The following is a 20,737-nucleotide window of genomic DNA, read 5'->3' as shown; positions in this document are numbered from 1 at the left end:
GTTACAGAGAATATAATTTTAGGAGGGGATTTTAATGTAACTCTTAGCCCAGAGTTAGATAGACTTTAAAAAAAAAATAGAATGACTTATATTAGATACGCTAAATATTTAAGACAATTTTGTTCAAAGCTGAAGTTGGTTGATGTCTGGAGGTTTAAAAATCCGGATATAGTGGCATTCTCATGCGAATCGAAAGCACACCGCACTTTTTCTAGAATAGATTTTTTTTTAATTTCTGAAATACTGCTAATGCAGGATCTAGAAAGTACAATGGGAGAGATCTGTGTATCAGATCACGCTATAGTCTCATTATCTTTCCTTTCAGGTAATAAAGAAAGGGGTGAAATTCCTAGATTTGTTTTCCCCCGTCATTTATACACTAACCCTAAATTTGTTAACTTTTTAAAAATAGTGTGGCAGCGCTATTATAATGAGAATCTATGTTGCTTTCATAAACCAGAGGTCTTCTGGGAAGCTTTTTTTTTTATATATATATATATATATTATTTTTATTTAAGTTTATCATAAAACTTTAACAATAAGACAAAAAAGATAAACATTACAAAGTTCCTACACAAGAGTAGGTAAATGTTACAATATGATGCAAAACATATTACTTAAAGTCTTTCTGGATTGTCCCGTGCTTAAAATTCTCTTCACAGTATCACTGTGGTAGTGGTAGGCTCATGGAATCTAGGATGATGTATGTGGCATAAAAGCCTTCCAACTGTCGGTTAAGGGAGGACTCCAGAAATCTAATTCCTTCTATTTCTGGTATGAATTCTAAATCTTATCAATTGTCTTATAGAAATTAAACTGAGATTAAAGAAAGGGAAAAGAGAAAGAAAAGAGAAAGAAGATAAGAAATAAGAAGAGAATAAGAGCATAGGTCAGTCAAAAAAGTTTGAGAATGTTTTCCTCATTAATACTACATGTTTACTCGTGGGCTTGCTTGAATAACTTATTTTCTATACCTAAATGATTCCCACAGAAACATCATCTCCTGGTGTAATGAAAGCTGATCTAGTTTGAGGTAATAGAATCTTTCTAATAGCAAGTTTCTGTTGACTAATTCTATCCATTCTAGTGTGGTAGGCACTACTGCCGTTTTCCATTTTCTTGGTATTATCTGGTTGGCTGCATTTAGCAAGATGTGGTATAAATGTAGTCTTATTTTACATGTGATTGCTGGCTGTTGTTTCAGCATTATAATTTCTGGGCTAGGTGTTAATTGGGTATTTAATATTTTGTTGATATTTGAGAAAATATCAGACCAATAAGGTTTAATATGATCGCAGCTCCACCAAATATGGGATAAATGACCTTCCTCCGGACATCCCCTCCAGCATGAACCTGAGGCTTGTGAATATATATATTTGATTCTGGCTGGTGTTAGATACCACCGCATCATTAATTTAATATTGGTTTCTTTTGCCTGGGCGGAATGACCGGAGTGTAGAAGGGTAGAAAATCTGTGTAGCCATGTTTTTGCTGGGGTAGTTTGTTGCAACTCGTTATCCCTCTGGGAAGCTTTTAAAGCTGTTATCCGGGGAGAGATTCAAGCATATGTGAGCATAGGGAAGAAAAAGAATAGAGCACGAGAAATCCAAATTACAAACCAAGTCAAGAACTCCTATAGAATATACTGTTCATATCCGACAGCGGCTAATTGGGGAAAATACAGAAAGAACAGAAAAGAAAGAGATCTCTTCCTAAAACAAAAATTAGTTGAAGAAGAGACAAAAATTAACTTGTATTTTAGAGGAGTACATGGTTGCTCCGCGAAATATCTGGCTAGATTGTCTAAAGCGAGGAAAAAGAGAAATCTCATTCTATCTATTCACTCAGACAAAGGTAGAGTCACTGAGACTAAAGGAATCGTAGAAATCTTTCACACTTACTATCAACAGTTATATACCCGAATTGAAATAGATAATGTGAAGCAAGATCTCTTTTGGAATATGATAGAGGTACCTAAAATCTCGGTTGATTACGCTCCAATTACTTCAGTAGAAATTAGCAAAGCAATAGATAACTTAAAGCTAAATAAAGCAGCAGGTCCGGATGGATTCCCTGCAGAGTTTTATAGATGCCTAAACAAAGAGTTACCTCTAATATTAGAAAACCTTTTTAATTCTTACTTTTGTTCTCAGAGCTCTATCTCAGATTATTTTTCAGCAGCTAATATCTCACTCATCTTAAAGAAGGATAAAAACGCGGAGGATCCGGCCTCATATAGGCAAATTTCAGTCTTAAATATAGATTATAAAATTTTAATGTCGATTATTGCATCCAGGTTATCTATCTTTTTACACAAAATTATCCATCCAGATCAAACTGGATTTATGGCAGGTAGAAACCCTTCTAAAAATATTCGTAAATTGGTTAACTTTTTGGACTATGCGTGGAATGTGGATAAGAGTAAACAGACGCCATTGTGGCAGGATGCTGCTATTCTGTCTCTGGATGCGGTTAAAGCCTTTGACTCGATTGTATGGGAATACCTATTTCGAGCATTAGATCAGTTTGGGTTTAAAGGCGAATTTGTACAATTTATATGTAAAATATATCATAATCCTATTTCTTTCATTTTGATCAATGGGACTTTATCCCCTAAAATAATACTCCAAAGAGGAACCAGACAGGGATGTCCTTTATCCCCGTTACTTTTTAATATTGCTTTGGAGCCGCTAGCAATACAGTTTAGAAAAGTTTTATCGGGAGTTTTGATTGGTACCCTATCCCGCTGATTCTGCATACGTTGAAAATTTTGAGCTCCTTTTCTGGGTATAGGATAAACTTAGAAAAGAGTGAATTAATGGGTCTAAACAACATTCAGACTATAGTACCCAACAGTCCATTTAAACAAGTTGACGCTATTAAATATCTGGGTCTGGTTTTGCATAGAAATCCTAGTCACTGGTATAAACCTAATTATGAGCCACTATTTCAGAAAATTATTGCAGATTTACAGGTGTGGGCAGTATTTCCACTCTCTTTTACAGCGCGTGTCAATCTAATTAAAGTTATTATTTTTCCGCGTTTGCTGTATCCATTGCAGAATCTTCCGTTATTTATTTTAAATAAGGATGTGAAACTAATTAATGCCGTCTTTTCCAAATTTATTTGGAATAATAAAAAGTCTCGAATTGGTTTGGAAAGACTAATGCAAAAGGTAGGCGCAGCGGGATTAGCGCTGCCTAATATAAAATTTTATAATTTAGCTGCCTTGGTTAAAATAGAGATAGATTGGATTGCAGGATCCAGCATAGTATCATCTGAAGAAATAGACACTTTTTTAATTGCGCCATTCTCTTTAAAAGCTATTATACACTCCCCAGTACAGAAGTTGCCTCATTTCGATTAAAAATATTGTATCCTCCTGGCATAAATTTTGTACCTTTTTAGGTTTGGATTTCTCTTTTTCTGAGTTTTTACCTATTGTAGGTAATCCGAGTTTTTTACCGGGGTTATATCAAAAAACATTCAGCGATTGGGCGGGAAAAGGTTTACTTTATGTAAAACAAGTTCTGGATGAAGGTTGTCAAATGGTATCAGCAGATGATATTTTTAGCAAATTTGGGATTAATAGGGCTGATTTATTTGCTTATTTTCAAATCCGGCACTTTGTTGTAGGACAGAAGTGGCGTATTATGCCCACAATGATCTGGGCAGATATTAAGTTATGTGTACAAAAATTTACTGCAGGAGATGCGTTGATTTCCCTGATGTATGACATTTTGTTGAGTAAACAGAGTCAGCTTATTGTGGATAAGCTATGTAAGGCATGGGTCTTTATATCTCCTTCAGTAGAGCATGACTCATTTAATCAGAGTTTTAAAGGCCATGGGTAAATGTAAAATAACATAATTTATGTAAGAACTTACCTGATAAATTCATTTCTTTCATATTAGCAAGAGTCCATGAGCTAGTGACGTATGGGATATACATTCCTACCAGGAGGGGCAAAGTTTCCCAAACCTTAAAATGCCTATAAATACACCCCTCACCACACCCACAATTCAGTTTAACGAATAGCCAAGAAGTGGGGTGATAAGAAAAAAGTGCGAAAGCATATAAAATAAGGAATTGGAATAATTGTGCTTTATACAAAAAAATCATAACCACCACAAAAAAGGGCGGGACTCATGGACTCTTGCTAATATGAAAAAAATGAATTTATCAGGTAAGTTCTTACATAAATTATGTTTTCTTTCATGTAATTAGCAAGAGTCCATGAGCTAGTGACGTATGGGATAATGACTACCCAAGATGTGGATCTTTCCACGCAAGAGTCACTAGAGAGGGAGGGATAAAATAAAGACAGCCAATTCCTGCTGAAAATAATCCACACCCAGAATAAAGTTTAATGAAAAACATAAGCAGAAGATTCAAACTGAAACCACTGCCTGAAGTACTTTTCTACCAAAAACTGCTTCAGAAGAAGAAAACACATCAAAATGGTAGAATTTAGTAAAAGTATGCAAAGAGGACCAAGTTGCTGCTTTGCAAATCTGATCAACCGAAGCTTCATTCCTAAACGCCCAGGAAGTAGAAACTGACCTAGTAGAATGAGCTGTAATCCTTCGAGGCGGAATTTTACCCGACTCGACATAGGCATGATGAAATAAAGATTTCAACCAAGATGCCAAAGAAATGGCAGAAGCTTTCTGGCCTTTTCTAGAACCGGAAAAGATGACAAATAGACTAGAAGTCTTTCGGAAAGACTTAGTAGCTTCAACATAATATTACAAAGCTCTAACAGTATCCAAAGAATGCAATGATTTCTCCTTAGAATTCATAGGATTAGGACATAATGAAGGAACCACAATTTCTCTACTAATGTTGTTAGAATTCACAACCTTAGGAAAAAAATTCAAAAGAAGTTTGCAGCACCGCCCTATCCTGATGCAAAATCAGAAAAGGAGACTCACAAGAAAGAGCAGATAATTCAGAGACTCTTCTGGCAGAAGAGATGGCCAAAAGAAACAAAACTTTCCAAGAAAGTAATATAAAGACCAAAGAATGCATGGGTTCAAAAGGAGGAGCTTGAAGAGCCCCCAGAACCAAATTCAAACTCCAAGGAGGAGAAATTGACCTAATGACAGGTTTTATACGAACCAAAGCTTGTACAAAACAATGAATATCAGGAAGAGTAGCAATACTTCTGAGAAAAAGAACAGAAAGAGCAGAGATTTGTCTTTTCAAGGAACTTGCGGACAAACCTTTATCTAAACCATCCTGAAGAAACTGAAAAATTCTCGGTATTCAAAAAGAATGCCAAGAAAAAAGATGAGAAAGACACTAAGAAATATAAGTCTTCCAGACTCTATAATATATCTCTCTAGATACAGATTTACGAGCCTGTCACATAGTATCAATCACAGAGTCAGAGAAACCTCTTTGACCAAGAATCAAGCGTTCAAACTCCATACCTTAAAATTTAAGGATTTGAGATCCTGATGGAAAAAAGAACCTTGCGACAGAAAGTCTGGTCTTAACGGAAGAGTCCACAGCTGGCAAGAGGCCATCCGGACAAGATCCGCATACCAAAACCTGTGAGGCCATGCTGGAGCTACCAGCAGGACAAACGAGCATTCCTTAGAATCTTGGAGAATACTCCTGGAAGAAGAACTAGAGGCGGAAAGATATAGGCAGGATGATACTTGTAAGGAAGTGATAATGCATCCACTGCCTCCGCCCGAGGATCCCGGGATCTGGACAGATACCAGGGAAGTTTCTTGTTTAGATGAGAAGCCATCAGATCTATTTCTTGGAGTTCCCACATTTGAACAATCTGAAGAAATACCTCTGGGTGAAGAGACCATTCGCCCGGAAGCAACGTTTGGCGACTGAGATAATCCGCTTCCTAATTGTCTATACCTGGGATATGAACCGCAGAGATTAGACAGGAGCTGGATTCCGCCCAAACCAAAATTCAAGATACTTCTTTCATAGCCAGAGGACTGTGAGTCCCTCCTTGATGATTGATGTATGCCACAGTTGTGACATTGTCTATCTGAAAACAAATGAACAACTCTCTCTTCAGGAGAGGCCAAGACTGAAGATCTCTGAAAATTGCACGGAGTTCCAAGATATTGATCGGTAATCTCACCTCCTGAGATTCCCAAACCCCTTGTGCCGTCAGAGACCCCCACACAGCTCCTCAACCTGTAAGACTTGCATCTGTTGAGATTATAGTCCAGGTCGGAAGAACAAAGAAGCCCCCTGAACTAAACGATGGTGATCTGTCCACCATGTCAGAGAGTGTCGTATAATCGGTTTAAAGATATTAATTGAGATATCTTTGTGTAATCCCTGCACCATTGGTTCAGCATACAGAGCTGAAGAGGTCGCATGTGAAAACGAGCAAAGGAGATCGCATCCGATGCGGCAGTCCTAAGACCTAAAATTTCCATGCATAAGGCTACCCAAGGGAATGATTGTGACTGAAGGTTTTGACAAGCTGATATCAATGTTAAACTTCTCTTGTCTGACAAGGACAGAGTCATAGACACTGAATCTATCTGGAAACCTAAAAAGGTTACCCTTGTCTGAGGAATCAATGAACTGATTGGTAAATTGATCCTCCAACCATGATCTTGAAGAAACAACACAAGTCGATTCGTATGAGATTCTGCGAAAATGTAAAGACTGAGCAAGTACCAAGATATCGTCCAAATAAGGAAAAACCAAAACCCTGTTCTCTGATTACAGACAGAAGGGCACCGAGAACCTTTGAAAAAATTCTTGGAGCTGATGCTAGGCCAAACGGTAGAGCCACAAAACTGGTAATGCTTGTCTAAAAAGAGAATCTCAGAAACTAAAAGTGATCTGGATGAATCGGAATATGCAGATATGCATCCTGTAAATCTATTGTAGACATATAATGCCCTTGCTAAACAAAAGGCAGGATAGTCCTACAGTTACCATCTTGAATGTTGGTATCCTTACATAACGATTCAATATTGATAGATCCGGAACTGGTCTGAAGGAATTGACCTTCTTTGGTACAATGAAGAGATAGAATAAAACCCCAGCCCCTGTTCCAGAACTGGAACTGGCATAATTACTCCAGCCAACTCTAGATCTGAAACACATTTCAGAAATGCTGAGCCTTTGCTGTGTTTACTGGGACACGGAAAAGAAAAAAATCTCTTTGCAGGAGGCCTTAACTTGAAGCCAATTCTGTACCTTTCTGAAACAATGTTCTTAAACCAGAGATTGTGAATGGAATTGATCCAAATTTCTTTGAAGAAAACGTAATCTGCCCCATACCAGCTGAGCTGGAACGAGGGCCGCACCTTCATGGGTATTTAGGAACTGGCTTTAGGTTTCTATAAGGCTTGGATATATTCCAAACTGGAAATGGTTTCCAAACTGATACCGCTCCTGAGGATGAAGGATCAGGCTTTTGTTCCTTGTTGTGAGGAAAGGATAGAAAAACGATTATTAGACCTAAATTTACCTTAGATTTTTTATCCTTTGGTAAAAAAGTTCCCTTCCCTCCAGTAACAGTTGAGATAATAGAATCCAACTGAGAACCGAATAATTTATTACCCTGGAAAGAAAGGGAAAGCAAAGTTGACTTAGAAGACATATCAGCATTCCAAGTTTTAAGCCATAAAGCTTTTCTAGCTAAAATAGCTAGAGACATATACCTGACATCAACTCTAATGATATCAAAAGATGGTATCACAAATAAAATTATTAGCATGTTATAGAATAATAATAATGCTATAAAATTATGATCTGTTACTTGTTGCGCTAAAGCTTCTAACCAAAAAGTTGAAGCTGCAGCAACATCCGCTAAAAATATAGCAGGTCTAAGAAGATTACCTGAACATAAGTAAGCTTTTCTTAGAAAGGATTCAATTTTCCTATCTAAAGGATCCTTAAATGAAGTACTATCTGCCGTAGGAATAGTAGTACATATAGCAGGAGTAGAGACAGCTCCATTAACCTTAGGGATTTTGTCCCAAAAAACTCTAATCTGTCAGATGGCACAGGATATAATTGCTTAAACGTTTAGAAGGCGTAAATGAATTACCCAAATTATTCCATTCCCTGGAAATTACTTCAGAAATAGCATCAGGGAGATTAAACACTTCTGGAATAACTACAGGAGATTTAAAAACCTTATTTAAACGTTTAGATTTAGTATCAAGAGGACCAGAATCCTCTATTTCTAATGCAATTAATACTTCTTTAAATAAAGAACGAATAAATTCCATCTTGAACAAATACAAAGATTTATCAGCATCAACCTCTGAGACAGAAACCTCTGAACCAGAAGAACCATTATCAGTATCAGAATGATGATGTTCATTTAAAAATTCATCTGAAAAAAGAGAAGTTTTAAAAGACTTTTATGTATACTAGAAGGAGAAATAACAGACATAGCCTTCTTAATGGATTTAAAAAATAAAATCTCTTATGTTATCAGGAACACTCTGAAAATTAGATGTTGACGGAACAGCAACAGGTAATGTAACAGTACTAAAGGAAATTTTATCTGCATTAATAAGTTTGTCATGACATGCAATACAAACAACAGCTGGAGAAACAGATACCAAAAATATATAGCAGATACACTTAGCTTGGTAGCTCCAGCACCGGGCAGCGATTTTCCTGAAGTATCTTCTGTAATAGAAAAAACAACATATAAAGCAAAATTGATCAAATTCCTTAAATGACAGTTTCAGGAATGGGAAAAAAATGCCAGTGAACAAGCTTCTAGCAACCAGAAGCAATAAATAATGAGACTTAAATAATGTGGAGACAAAAATGACGCCCAAATTTTTTAGCGCCAAATAAGACGCCCACATTATTTGGCGCCTAAATGCTTTTGGCGCCAAAAATGACGCTACATCCGGAACGCCGACACTTTTGACGCAAAAAAACGTCAAAAAATGACGCAACTTATGACGCCGGAAACAGAAAAAAAAAATTTTTGCGCCAAAAAAGTCCGCGCCAAGAATGACGCAATAAAATGAAGCATTTTCAGCCCCCGCGAGCCTAACAGCCCACAGGAAAAAAGTCAAATTTTTTAAGGTAAGAAAAAATGATTGAAACAAATGCATTATCCCAAGTGTGAAACTGACTGTCTGAAAATAAGGAATGTTGAACATCCTGAGTCAAGGCAAATAAATGTTTGAATACATATATTTAGAACTTTATAAAAAAGTGCCTAACCATAGCTTAGAGTGTCACAGAAAATAAGCTTACTTACTTACCCCAGGACACTCATCTACATGTTGTAGAAAGCCAAACCAGTACTGAAACGAAAATCAGCAGAGGTAATGGTATATATATAAGAATATATCGTCGATCTGAAAAGGGAGGTAAGAGATGAATCTCTACGACCGAAACAGAGAACCTATGAAATAGACCCCATAGAAGGAGATCATTGCATTCAAATAGGCAATACTCTCCTCACATCCCTCTGACATTCACTGCACGCTGAGAGGAAAACCGGGCTCCAACCTGCTGCGGAGCGCATATCAACGTAGAATCTAGCACAAACTTACTTCACCACCTCCATAGGAGGCAAAGTTTGTAAAACTGAATTGTGGGTGTGGTGAGGGGTGTATTTATAGGCATTTTAAGGTTTGGGAAACTTTGCCCCTCCTGGTAGGAATGTATATCCCATACGTCACTAGCTCATGGACTCTTGCTAATTACATGAAAGAAACCTATATCTTGGAAAGAATCTCATATGAAGTTGATTAATAATTTCTATCTATCACCGTGAAAAATATCTAAATTTTATCCGACTCCAGTTAATCTATGTCCGCGATGTGCACATGGCAAGGCAGACTTACTTCATATGTTTTGGACATGTCCTAAGGTTAGACAATTGTGGTTGAAAATTATCTTTTGGTTCAATAAATTATACAAAGTAACAATAGCATTAGCTGGGAGAGATATTATTTTTCTTTTCTCATCAAATGATGTGATTAATTGTAATACTATAAATAGTTTAAACACAATCATATTAGCTGTTAGACATTGTATCTTGAAAAATTGGAAAGCTAAGAGTGCCCCTGGTCTAGCTATGGTCTTTAAAACTTTACAAGACCAATTAGTATTTGAATCATATCACCTTTATGACGCTGCTGAGAAAAAAATTCAGAAATTTCTGTGGAAGTGGTCTCCGGTTATTTTATCATACCCTATACCGCGGCAAAAGATGATCCTTTCCCCCTTCCTATCAACAGTGAGTTTTGCGGAGTTGACGTTATTAAATGTATTTCCACATAGCTGGTTGGAGCGACCTAATGGGGACGGCGGGGTGGGAGTGCCGGAGTAACGGTGGGGGGGAGACGTGGGGGGGGGGAGAGAGAGAATTTAATTCCCTTTTTTTTTTTTTTTCTCCCTTCTTCTCCTTTTCTGTTTATCTGATGTTGCTCCTTAGTATGGTAGTATTCATACTTGATTTTGTAAGTTGATTATGTGTGTAAGAATAGGATACAGGATGAGAAATTTATTTTGTTGGTTAAATTATTTTTTTCTTGTATTGCTGAAATGTTAAAGGGACACTGTACCCAAAAATTTTCTTTCGTGATTCAGATTGAGCATGACATTTTAAGCAACTTTCTAATTTACTCCTATTATCAAATTGTCTTCATTCTCTTGGTATCTTTATTTGAAATGCAAGAATGTAAGTTTAAATGCCGGCCCATTTTTGGTGAACAACCTGGGTTGTCCTTGCTGATTGGTGGATAAATTCATCCACCAATAAAAAAGTGCTGTCCAGAGTACTGAAACAAAAAAAAAAGCTTAGATGTCTTCTTTTTCAAATAATGATAGCAAGAGAACGAAGAAAATTGATAATAATAGTAAATTAGACATATGATGTTGCTGTATATAATGTAAAAACTAATAAAAATTATTGAAGAAAAAAAAAAAAAGGAATCCTAATTACAGATTGAGAGAAAGGTAATGTGTCACTATGAATGTGTCTGTAATAGTTCCTATTTCAATAAAAAAGCATACAGTAAATCTTAAAGGGGTAGAAAAATCAAAATTTCAATGTGAATGGGTGTATTTCAATTTTATATACAAACATTTTTACAATATACTTTCATTAGCAAACATTCTTATAATAAAGTTTTTTAGCAACATTCACACATATGCTGAGGGCCCATGCGCCAGTTTTCAAACACCATGCCTGCTCAGTGACCTTGTAGTGCTGTGTATTGCATCTGTAAAGACATAAAGGGACAGTCTACTTGATTTTTGTATTGTTTAAAAAGATAGATAATGCTTTTAGTACACATACCCCAGCTTTGCACAACCCTCATTGTTCATATACTTTATAACCTCTAAATCTCTGCCTGTTTCTAAGCCTCTGCAGGCCGTCTCTAATCTCAGTACATGTTATTAGCTTTTAACAGCCAGACAGTGCTAGTTCACATGTGCATTATAGATTGCATTGTACAGTGCTCACTCCCGTTGAGTTATGCAGGAACCAACACTAATTAGCTTAAATCTAAGTTTGCAAAAAGCACTGAGACAAGGGGAAAGTCTGCAGAGACTTAGATACAAGGTAACCACAGAGGTAAAATATGTATTAAAATAACAGTGTTGGCTATGCAAAATAGGGAGTGGATACTAAAGGGATTATCTATTTTTTTTAAACAATAGACATTTTCAAGTAGACTGTCCCTTTACTTTGTGTAATTCAAGCCACTGCTGACTCTCTGAAAGAGTGTGGGGTTTGAACACTGGTGCAAGGGGCACTCGCAGCATATGTACATATGCCACTGGAAAAAAAGTAATAACAAGAAGCATTTTTGCTAATGGAAGTATAATTTAAAAATGATTCTATTTAAAACTGAAATGCACTCACACACATTTCAATTTTGACCCTTCTATTCCTTTAATGTAAATACACAAATCCAAGTAGCATTACCAAGAATGTCCTCAAACCCACAGTAGATTTATATTTGTTTTTTAGATTAATTGTATTAGTAGTAAAGCTCCTAGAATTTCTTAGCAGTAGATGCTAGTCTAGTGACAGCAAATAATATTTGATTGTTCTCAAGGTATTTCTTTGACAATACATGTAAAATCTGTAAGAATTTAAATAATCTTTTTAATTGTTATACGCTCATAAACAACCTTTCGCAGTCTGACCCCACTCTTATGATGTCAGCTACCCAGAGTTTAGAAGGGAGATGATGATGATAATGATAGGAAGAAATAGAGAGATGAGAGAGAGGAGGGATGAGAGATTGTAGGAGGAGGAAGGATAAAGGAGGCAGAGGAGGGATGGTCTCTGCAGAGAGGAAGAACATGTGAGCAGTTTCCTTTGGCACTCTTTAGGCTGCCTTTGATTGACAGTCGCAGAGGGGACCGCGAGTGATGTGACCAGGACCTGCTAGTCAGTATCTTTTCTTTGCCACACTAGGGGCACGATGTCATTGGGACTGGGCTGGAACAAAGGGGCCTGAGACTGCAACCACCTCAGATACACAGAGACGCACATCACCGCTGCAATCTGCACACAATAAATGAGAGGCAGCACATAGAGTGTAACCACTGTCCACAGCAATACAAACACAAGGAGACCTTGTAGTAAGGAACGGAGACTGCGTAGAAAACACACACACACACATAGAATTATAATATCACAACAGACACCATAGAGATAGGAACACGCAGCAGACACATAGAGATAGGAACACACACAGCAGACTCATCATTTCAGAACCCTGACTAGGTGAAAGCAGCACATCCCTAGAGACGCACAACACGGGTCACCTCCAGGACTATCTGCCTTATCCTGTTGGTTTATCTGAAGCTCTCGCTCTCTGAGGATTTGCACTGATCTTCCGAGCCCCTAGTGAAAATGGGCACCCAGGGCCCAGGAAGGAAGCGACATCCCAACCGGGATAGAAGGTCTGCGGAAGACCATGCCCTGAACCAGATAGCTCGTGAGGTGAGTGATACAACAGGGAACTTGTTTAATGTGGGTGAGGGGAGCGTAGCACAGCAGCTGTCCCTAGGTCCTGTCAACTGCCCCTGTGATGACTTTGGCAGCGTCTGTAGAATTAACCCTTTGTTCATAAATAATGCGGCTGACCATATGCTTTAAACAAGAAAATGAGCCACCAGGCTCGTCATGTGTCACAGGTTTTGGAAGCCATGTCACAGCTGTCATGTCACCTGGCGTTGCTGTCATACCCCTAATTAACTCCTTTTCTGTTTTGTAACATGAGTGTTGTTAGATTTTAATGAAGATCGTGTAAGTGTGAGACAATAGTGTGTCTGCACTGTGCACTTTACTAAAGAGCTCCTTGTGCATTTAGGAGCTTATAAAAAAAAAAAAAAAAGTGTTGATGCTTCAGGCAGTAAACGAAGCCCTCTTCTATAAAACTAAAAAACCTTTGTCCTGTTCTCTCACTGAGATCCCCAGCTGCCATATATTACCAAACTTATTTGGACCATGAGATTAAAGAGACATAAATACTCATATGCTAAATCACTTAAAACTAGGCTTACCATAATTTTTAGAGGTGAAACTGGGACCACCTGGTGTGGTGCCAGTGGGGGTGTGGTCAGGAGCGTGGTCAAGGGGGCGTGGCAATTACCGGTACTTTTAAAGTAGTAGCTTTTATGTGTATAATGTTTCGTGGATACTCTACCCTTCCTCAGTCAAACAAGTGAATCACACAGTTTAAATAGACCATAACACCACCCCCTAGTGAAAAAGGCACCATTATGTTGTCATGGCAAATAAATCATTAATCTAAATCTCAGATGCTAAATAATGCCAAACATCAAGCATAATTATCACTTTCATAATTATCAATTTCACAATTTAATATCTGCAGAGTAATATGTGTTTTATGTGTCTAATTAAGGAACAGAGCCAAATACTGATAAGGCATAAATACAACATTGAATGAAAGTAAAAAAGAAACACATACCTGCTAAAGCTGTTTAAGAGGCTACTCTATACCATAATGCAGGAAGATTATAGCCAAAATACTATCCTGCATGAAGAAAAGCAAGATCCAGGCCAAAAATCCTACCTGTCTGTACTTCCTAGTCATACCCATATGATTCCCCTAAAGTGTATTACCGGCAATGTCACCAGGGGTCGGGGGGGGGGTGTTAAATTCTTAGAAAAATAAAGCAAGTAGTACTACAAAATTAAAAAAACCTACGCTGCTCACTCAGCCTGTATTACTAAATGTAAACTTTGAAGGACACAAACGTTAAGCTAAGCAGGGCTGTATGTAACAAAGTACCAGCATCCAACTATGCTGGAGAGTCACAGTCCAGTCATTTTGAATAATGTGTCTGGGTTTCAGGTGGGCTGAAACCCAGACACATGATTTGAAACCTGGAGGTGGCAACCCTACTGGGACAGAATGAACAACTGGGTGGGACACTGGGACAGCGCCTCCAAACCGGGACAATCCCAGTAAAAGTGGGACTTCTGGTAAGCCTACTTAAAACTGATGCAGTATAACTGTAAAGCTGACAGGAAAATATCACCTGAGCATCTCTATGTAAAAAAGGAAGATATTTCACCTCACAATTTCCTCAGCTCAGCAAAGTTCTGTGTAAAAAGTTATACTTCAGCTGCTCCCAGCTGCAGGTAAAAAATAAAATAAAAAAAACAAAGAAATGAACTGCAGCCAATCAGCATTAGCAGTGCTGAGGTCATGAACTCTTTTACTGTAATCTCCTGAGATTTCACTTAACTCTCATGAGATTTCATAGTAAACTTCCTTAAACTGAATAGGTAAATAATATTAGTGTGCACGAATGCTCGCTCCTTTTCGCTGTCCCGGGACAGACATACTGTCTGATTTGCTGCTTAGAAGTCCTTTACAATGAGATTTGGCTACTGAGGAACTTTTGAGGTAAAATATCTTTCTTTTTTACAAAGAGATGTTCAGGTGATATTTTCTAGTCAGCCTTTTACAGCTATGCTGCATTACTTTCAAGTGTTCAAACATTTGGGTATCATGGCCCTTTAATGCAGACCTGAAGGCCCTGAGCACATTTGCTTAGTGTCAGGGACCAGGGCTCTTATGCCTGTGGGAGTCCAGTAGCCTGGCACAATCTGTCTAGGTTCTGACTCTGAGAAATATGTCCATTTGGCAAGTAGTCATTAAACCTCAATCCTCTGCCATATGACCAAAAATCAACAGACACACCTCATTGCCTGGTAAACAATAACACAATCCTAAAGATCATGTGATTCGGAAAATTGAAAAGTTTGTAGAATGAAATTCAGATCCATACAAAACTCATTGTTCAATGCATATTCTCATATTTACCTAATATTCATATACTTTCTAAATGTTTATAGAATATTTCTTTATAGTGTTATCAAAGTCCCAGTGGCAGTTCCAGGGGTTCCTAGGAAAATTCTATACACTCCTGTATGTGTATGTGTGTGTATATGACTTTGTGTGTTTTCTGAGGCTGTTTCTGTCGGTGTTTCCTTGTGTGTATGTGCAAGTTTGAGTTTGTGTGAGTGTGGGTCCATTGTCTGTTCCTTTTTAGGACATTTGGACCTTTCTACTGATTATTCACATCTTTCTACAGACTTTGAGACTAATGAGACCTTTACAGAAGTCACTAATCCACCATTTAACCTTTAAATTATTGTTTAGGCAGTTCAGGGCCCTACTTTCAGCCACTGCATGCTGTTGTCATCATTTAGTTGTCATCTTCCTTTACAAAAAGATAATCAGAACTCCATATTTTGTTTTCTAAATCTCCTTTTATTTACAAAACTGTAGTCTACCTCATTACTTGTCAGGTCAATGTAATCAAGTGCTGAGTGTCTGTTTGGGTGTCTGTTTCTGAGTGTGTTTGTGTGTTTCTTTGCGTGTCTGCTAGAGTGTCTATATGTGAATACTTATGTGTGAGTGTGTTTCAGTGTATGAGTGTGTCTGTGTGTTTGTATGTTACTACCTTTACAACATTTCCAAGTTTAAATAGACACTTAAGAATAAAGTGCATATACGTTTTAGTCACTTGGTCAAAAATTGCACATGTCAAAAGGGGGGGGGGGGGGGGGCCCTGATCAATGGTTAAGTCAGGGCCCCCAAAATTTCTAGTGGTAGCCCTGCTCCTGTTTATAATTGTAGCACCCCCAAGTCTTAATGGTACCAGCAGGACTGAATTTGCAAAGTAGAGCTTTCATGTTCAGCAATTTGAGGAAAGCAAGTTGAAAGTAAAGAAGGGAGAAAGGTAATTTATAAATAAATCAGTAGACAGACAAACAAACAAACAATATAAGTAAAGTTAGGAAAAAGTAGCAGAGATGAAGTTCCTCACCAATACCACCTGCATCCTCTATATTTAACCTTGCGGTCATGGTCTAGAACTATCAGTGCCAAGTCCTACTGTAATTCAGAGGATAGATATTAGAGGGGTACACACAGCTATTATTAACGCCAGAAAGTCAGTGCATGGGTATAAAGTGGGTATTGAAAGCTGAACCCAGTTTTAGAAGCTAGTCATGGACAGTCTAGGTATTTGAGGCCAGGCAAACATAGTCTGAGTATAAAGAGACAAGGCAAACAAAGCTAAGCTATTAAGAGGACAGGCAAACTGATATATTTTATGCAGGCAGCAAGGCAGATATAGGGTTTGAAAGATCAAACAACAGTAGCGTTTAGATGTCAGACAGATAGAGCAGAGACATAGAGCCCAAATATTTGAGTCATTGCACATGGAGCACAACTACTAGAGGCCATATTTTCAGACTAAATAGTAGATATCATGTCAGATGCACAGAGAGGGTATTAGGTTAGGCATACAGAGAACAAAAACTAATAGACATGCAGGTCTGACCAGATATATGAGGCCAAACCTAGCGTGAGAAGCCATGCAGGTAAGCTGGGTATTAGGAACCAGGCATATAGAACCCACTAAAAAACTCAAACAGAAAGAGTTTGAGTACTGGAAGTAAAGGCTAAAGAGAGTGATTACTTAAAACCATACCTACAGCACCTGGCAACAGTGGACAGACAGCCTAGTCATTAAAGGAACATGAAATCCAACTTATTCAATTCATTATTCAGCTAGAGCATACAATTTTAAACAACTTTCCAATTTACTTCTATTGTCTAATTTGCTTAGTTCTTTTGGTATCCTTTATTGAAAATAATACCTAAGTAGGCTCAGGAACTGGGAGCTAGCTGCTGATTGGAGGCTCCACAGAAATGCATCTTGTCATTGGCTTATTTATGTGTTTAGTTCCAAGTAGTGTATCTGATTTATGGAAGAAACATTTTGGGTTTTATGAGGTCAGGAATGCAAAGGAGGAGTATTAGAGAGGCCATTCCAACTGAGCACACACATAGACAAGCAGCAACACTCTGGAGACAAGGTGCAAAGGATAAAGACCGGTCTAGCAGAGACCAGTTGCACAAAACCTAGCTATTAAATAAGGTCATCACAATTAGTCTGGGTGAACAGACTAAACAAAGTATAAAAAGGCAGGCTGGTAAAGTGAGGGCAGGCAGGTAATGTCAGGGTATAAGAAGCCAATCACACATTTCCTGCACATTAGAAGACAGTCATACTGAGGCCAGGTATTAACTGCCATTAGCCTGAAATAGCTGTCTTTGTAATTTCATTAGTGTACACATGGGGTCAATAGCAGGTGGTAAGTTCACACTGGGCTATGAAGACATAGTATAAACTAAGTGCATGTATGTGTCTGATACTGCTGCTGCAAATGGCATTTATGTAGACAGCTTCTCTCTTTCTCCTTCATTCCATTACACGTTGTCACCATTTTATTCATGGGAAGATACAATTCCTCAAGTCTCTGCTTGGGGTGTTGCTGTTTCTAGGCCTTCATGAGAAGTTTTCTGTGAGGCACTCAGCACATGGACAGTACAATGTCATATACACATTGGTGGGGGTAGCTATGTTTAGATTCAAGTGAGTCTATCAGTAGATAAAATAATTACTCTGCAGGTTTCTTTGGTTAAAAAAATGGATTTGTGCATTTTTCTTGTTATATAGGGAGATCATTTTGGAAATATAACAAATAACATTATTCTTTGATGATTTTTATAATAGATTAAGAAAAGTTTAAAGCAATTTAAATATATACTGAAAATAGCTGGAAGTGTATGTGTTACTCATTCTCACTGGCTGATATGACAACACACACATCTCACATAACATCATATTTATGTACTAGTTCATGCTTCCACATCATAAATATAAAAATATATTTTTTCTTTTTCAGCATAAGAACAAAAAATTGTCTAGCTTGTTTTAAAATGCCCTCTTTTAGTTACAAAAACGATATGATATCCGCAGTGTGAATGTTATATATTTTTTTGGTTTGTAAACATAATATTTAGTAACAAGTGAAAGTGATGTCAAATATTTGCCATTTGTATGATCAGTTTTACCTAAGACACCCGGTGGAGGAAGATGTATTTCAAAAGATTCCTTTAACTGAAATCAAATCACCTTTGATTAAAGGAACATAGTACCCCAATTTTATTTCTGTCATGTGTGTGAAAGAAAAGAGTTAAAATGTTAAAAGCATTTTTTTGCATGAACAAAAGGTGAAGTAAATGTTTTTTTGTTGTTGTTTTTTTTAAATTTAATGTAAAGCTAACAGTAAGTACATAATTGTGTATAGCCAAGTCTCTGGACTGCTCATTGGCTGAAAGGGACAACCCACAAAAAAAGTTGGTTTATTCAGTACAGGAACACTGAAAAAAACAAACAAACGCTGTACTACATTTTGAAACACACTATTTAAGATGTTACAGAGAAAATATTTAAGTATCAAGTCCCTTTTATTTATACTATTGTAGTGTAAACCAATTAAAATAAATTATATCATATGATTTGCAAAGAAAGTGAAAGACAATTGAAGTGTAATATATATTTTTCATTTGAATGTGATTTGGGGTCTTAAAGCTTTAAAAGTTCCAGTGTTTTGGGGGGGGGAGTCAGGTCAGTGGTCCCCTGGAAATATAGTGGGTTCTTAGCCCCCACCAGGCTCAAGTTCTTGTGGACTAATAAGGTAAATGAGCAGAGGCCTGGCATTGAGCTATGCCTGGTATGTACTGATAAAGACAGCTGGGCCTCTCTGTCAGAATGTCCCTGGTGACTGACTTGTTCCCAGGCTTGACTACACAGCAGCTCTACTCAGCCTCCCCCACATAAGCTAGTAGATATAGATAGACCAGGGCTTAGGCTGACTAAAGGACTCTGACATCACACCACAGATACACAGTGATCCAGTGCCCCCCTTTTATCAGGTATATCACAAGAATAAAGTTACAAACACAAACCAAACAAATCAACATATAATTATAATAAATCAGTAGTAGACCTACTGAACAGAGAGAGAGATGTGTGTGTGTGTATATATATATATATATATACATACATACATATTCATACATATATACTATATATATATATATATATATATATATATATATATATATATATATATATATAAAGGTATAGATATATATTAAACAAAAAATCATATATATGTAGAAGTATGTGTGTGTATATATATATATATATATATATACATACACACTGATAACGAGAATGCTGAACTTTATAATGATACTGAGTTTATATACACTTACAGTGAGCACACTGTGCTGTATAACGATGTGAATTTCACTGTTCTGTATAAATATGATGAGTATATGCTGACAAATATACTGTGCTGCATAATGGCATGAATATCTATACACAGAAATTGACCGCGTATGCACACACCTATATATACTGTATATTGGCTGCTTTGCCCCGCCCCCCTATCACTTGGCCCTGGTGCCACTGCACATGCAGCACCAAAGGTAGTTCCATCCATAATAATAATATCAGTATTTAGATATCCTTTTGTTTGTATAATTATGTCAATATAGACAATTGCTAATAAATAATTATAATGTTAAAGGACCAGTAAATACAGTAGATTTGCGTAATCACGAAATTCATGATAAAAATACAATACAATATTGAATTTAGTCCGAACTTCAAATGAGTAGTAGATTTTTTTCTAACAAATTTCAGTTATGTCTATTTCCACTCCTCCTGTTCCATGTGACAGCCATCAGCCAATCACAAATGCATATACTTATATTCTGTGAATTCTTGCACATGCTCAGTAGGAGCTGGCGACTCAAAAAGTGTAAATATAAAAAGACTGTGTACATTTTGTTAATGAAGTAAATTGGAAAGTTGGTTAAAATTGTGTGCTCTATCTGAATAATGAAAGTTTAATTTTGACTTGAGTGTCCCTTTAACCCCTTAATGACCACAGCACTTTTCCATTTTCTGACCGTTTGGGACCAAGGCTATTTTTACATTTCTGCAGTGTTTGTGTTTAGCTGTAATTTTCCTCTTACTCATTTACTGTACCCACACATATTATATACCGTTTTTCTCGCCATTAAATGGACTTTCTAAAGATACCATTATTTTCATCATATCTTATAATTTACTATAAAAAAAATATAAAATATGAGGAAAAAATGGAAAAAAACACACTTTTTCTAACTTTGACCCCCAAAATCTGTTACACATCTGCAACCACCAAAAAACACTCATGCTAAATAGTTTCCAAATTTTGTCCTGAGTTTAGAAATACCCAATGTTTACATGTTCTTTGCTTTTTTTTGCAAGTTATAGGGCAATAAATACAAGAAGCACTTTGCTATTTCCAAACCACTTTTTTTCAAACTTAGCGCTAGTTACA

General features: G+C 37.1%; 2 protein-coding genes across 18 annotated transcripts in view; one reads left to right on the top strand and one right to left on the bottom strand.

The window, feature by feature from the left end:
• RAB17 (RAB17, member RAS oncogene family) overlaps positions 1 to 20,737 on the bottom strand; it is a 269,538-nt gene that overhangs the window by 196,713 nt on the left and 52,088 nt on the right. The window lies entirely within an intron of this gene.
• The window catches only part of LRRFIP1 (LRR binding FLII interacting protein 1), a 244,359-nt gene continuing 235,919 nt past the window's right edge, over positions 12,298 to 20,737 (top strand). For 7 of the 16 annotated variants that reach the window (XM_053698841.1, XM_053698834.1, XM_053698830.1 and 4 more), the window contains exon 1: positions 12,303 to 12,946. In XM_053698841.1, coding sequence (XP_053554816.1) covers positions 12,857 to 12,946 — 90 coding nt within the window. In that variant the 5' untranslated portion in view covers positions 12,303 to 12,856. Of the gene's footprint in view, positions 12,947 to 20,737 lie in introns of all 16 variants that reach the window. The other 9 variants (XM_053698833.1, XM_053698835.1, XM_053698827.1 and 6 more) reach the window with 6 other exon arrangements.

This window comes from Bombina bombina, chromosome 1, assembly GCF_027579735.1.
Source record: "Bombina bombina isolate aBomBom1 chromosome 1, aBomBom1.pri, whole genome shotgun sequence".
Classification (NCBI taxonomy): Eukaryota; Metazoa; Chordata; class Amphibia; order Anura; family Bombinatoridae; genus Bombina; species Bombina bombina.
Note: the sequence above shows the minus strand (reverse complement) of the source record. Positions and strands in the feature narration are given on the sequence as shown.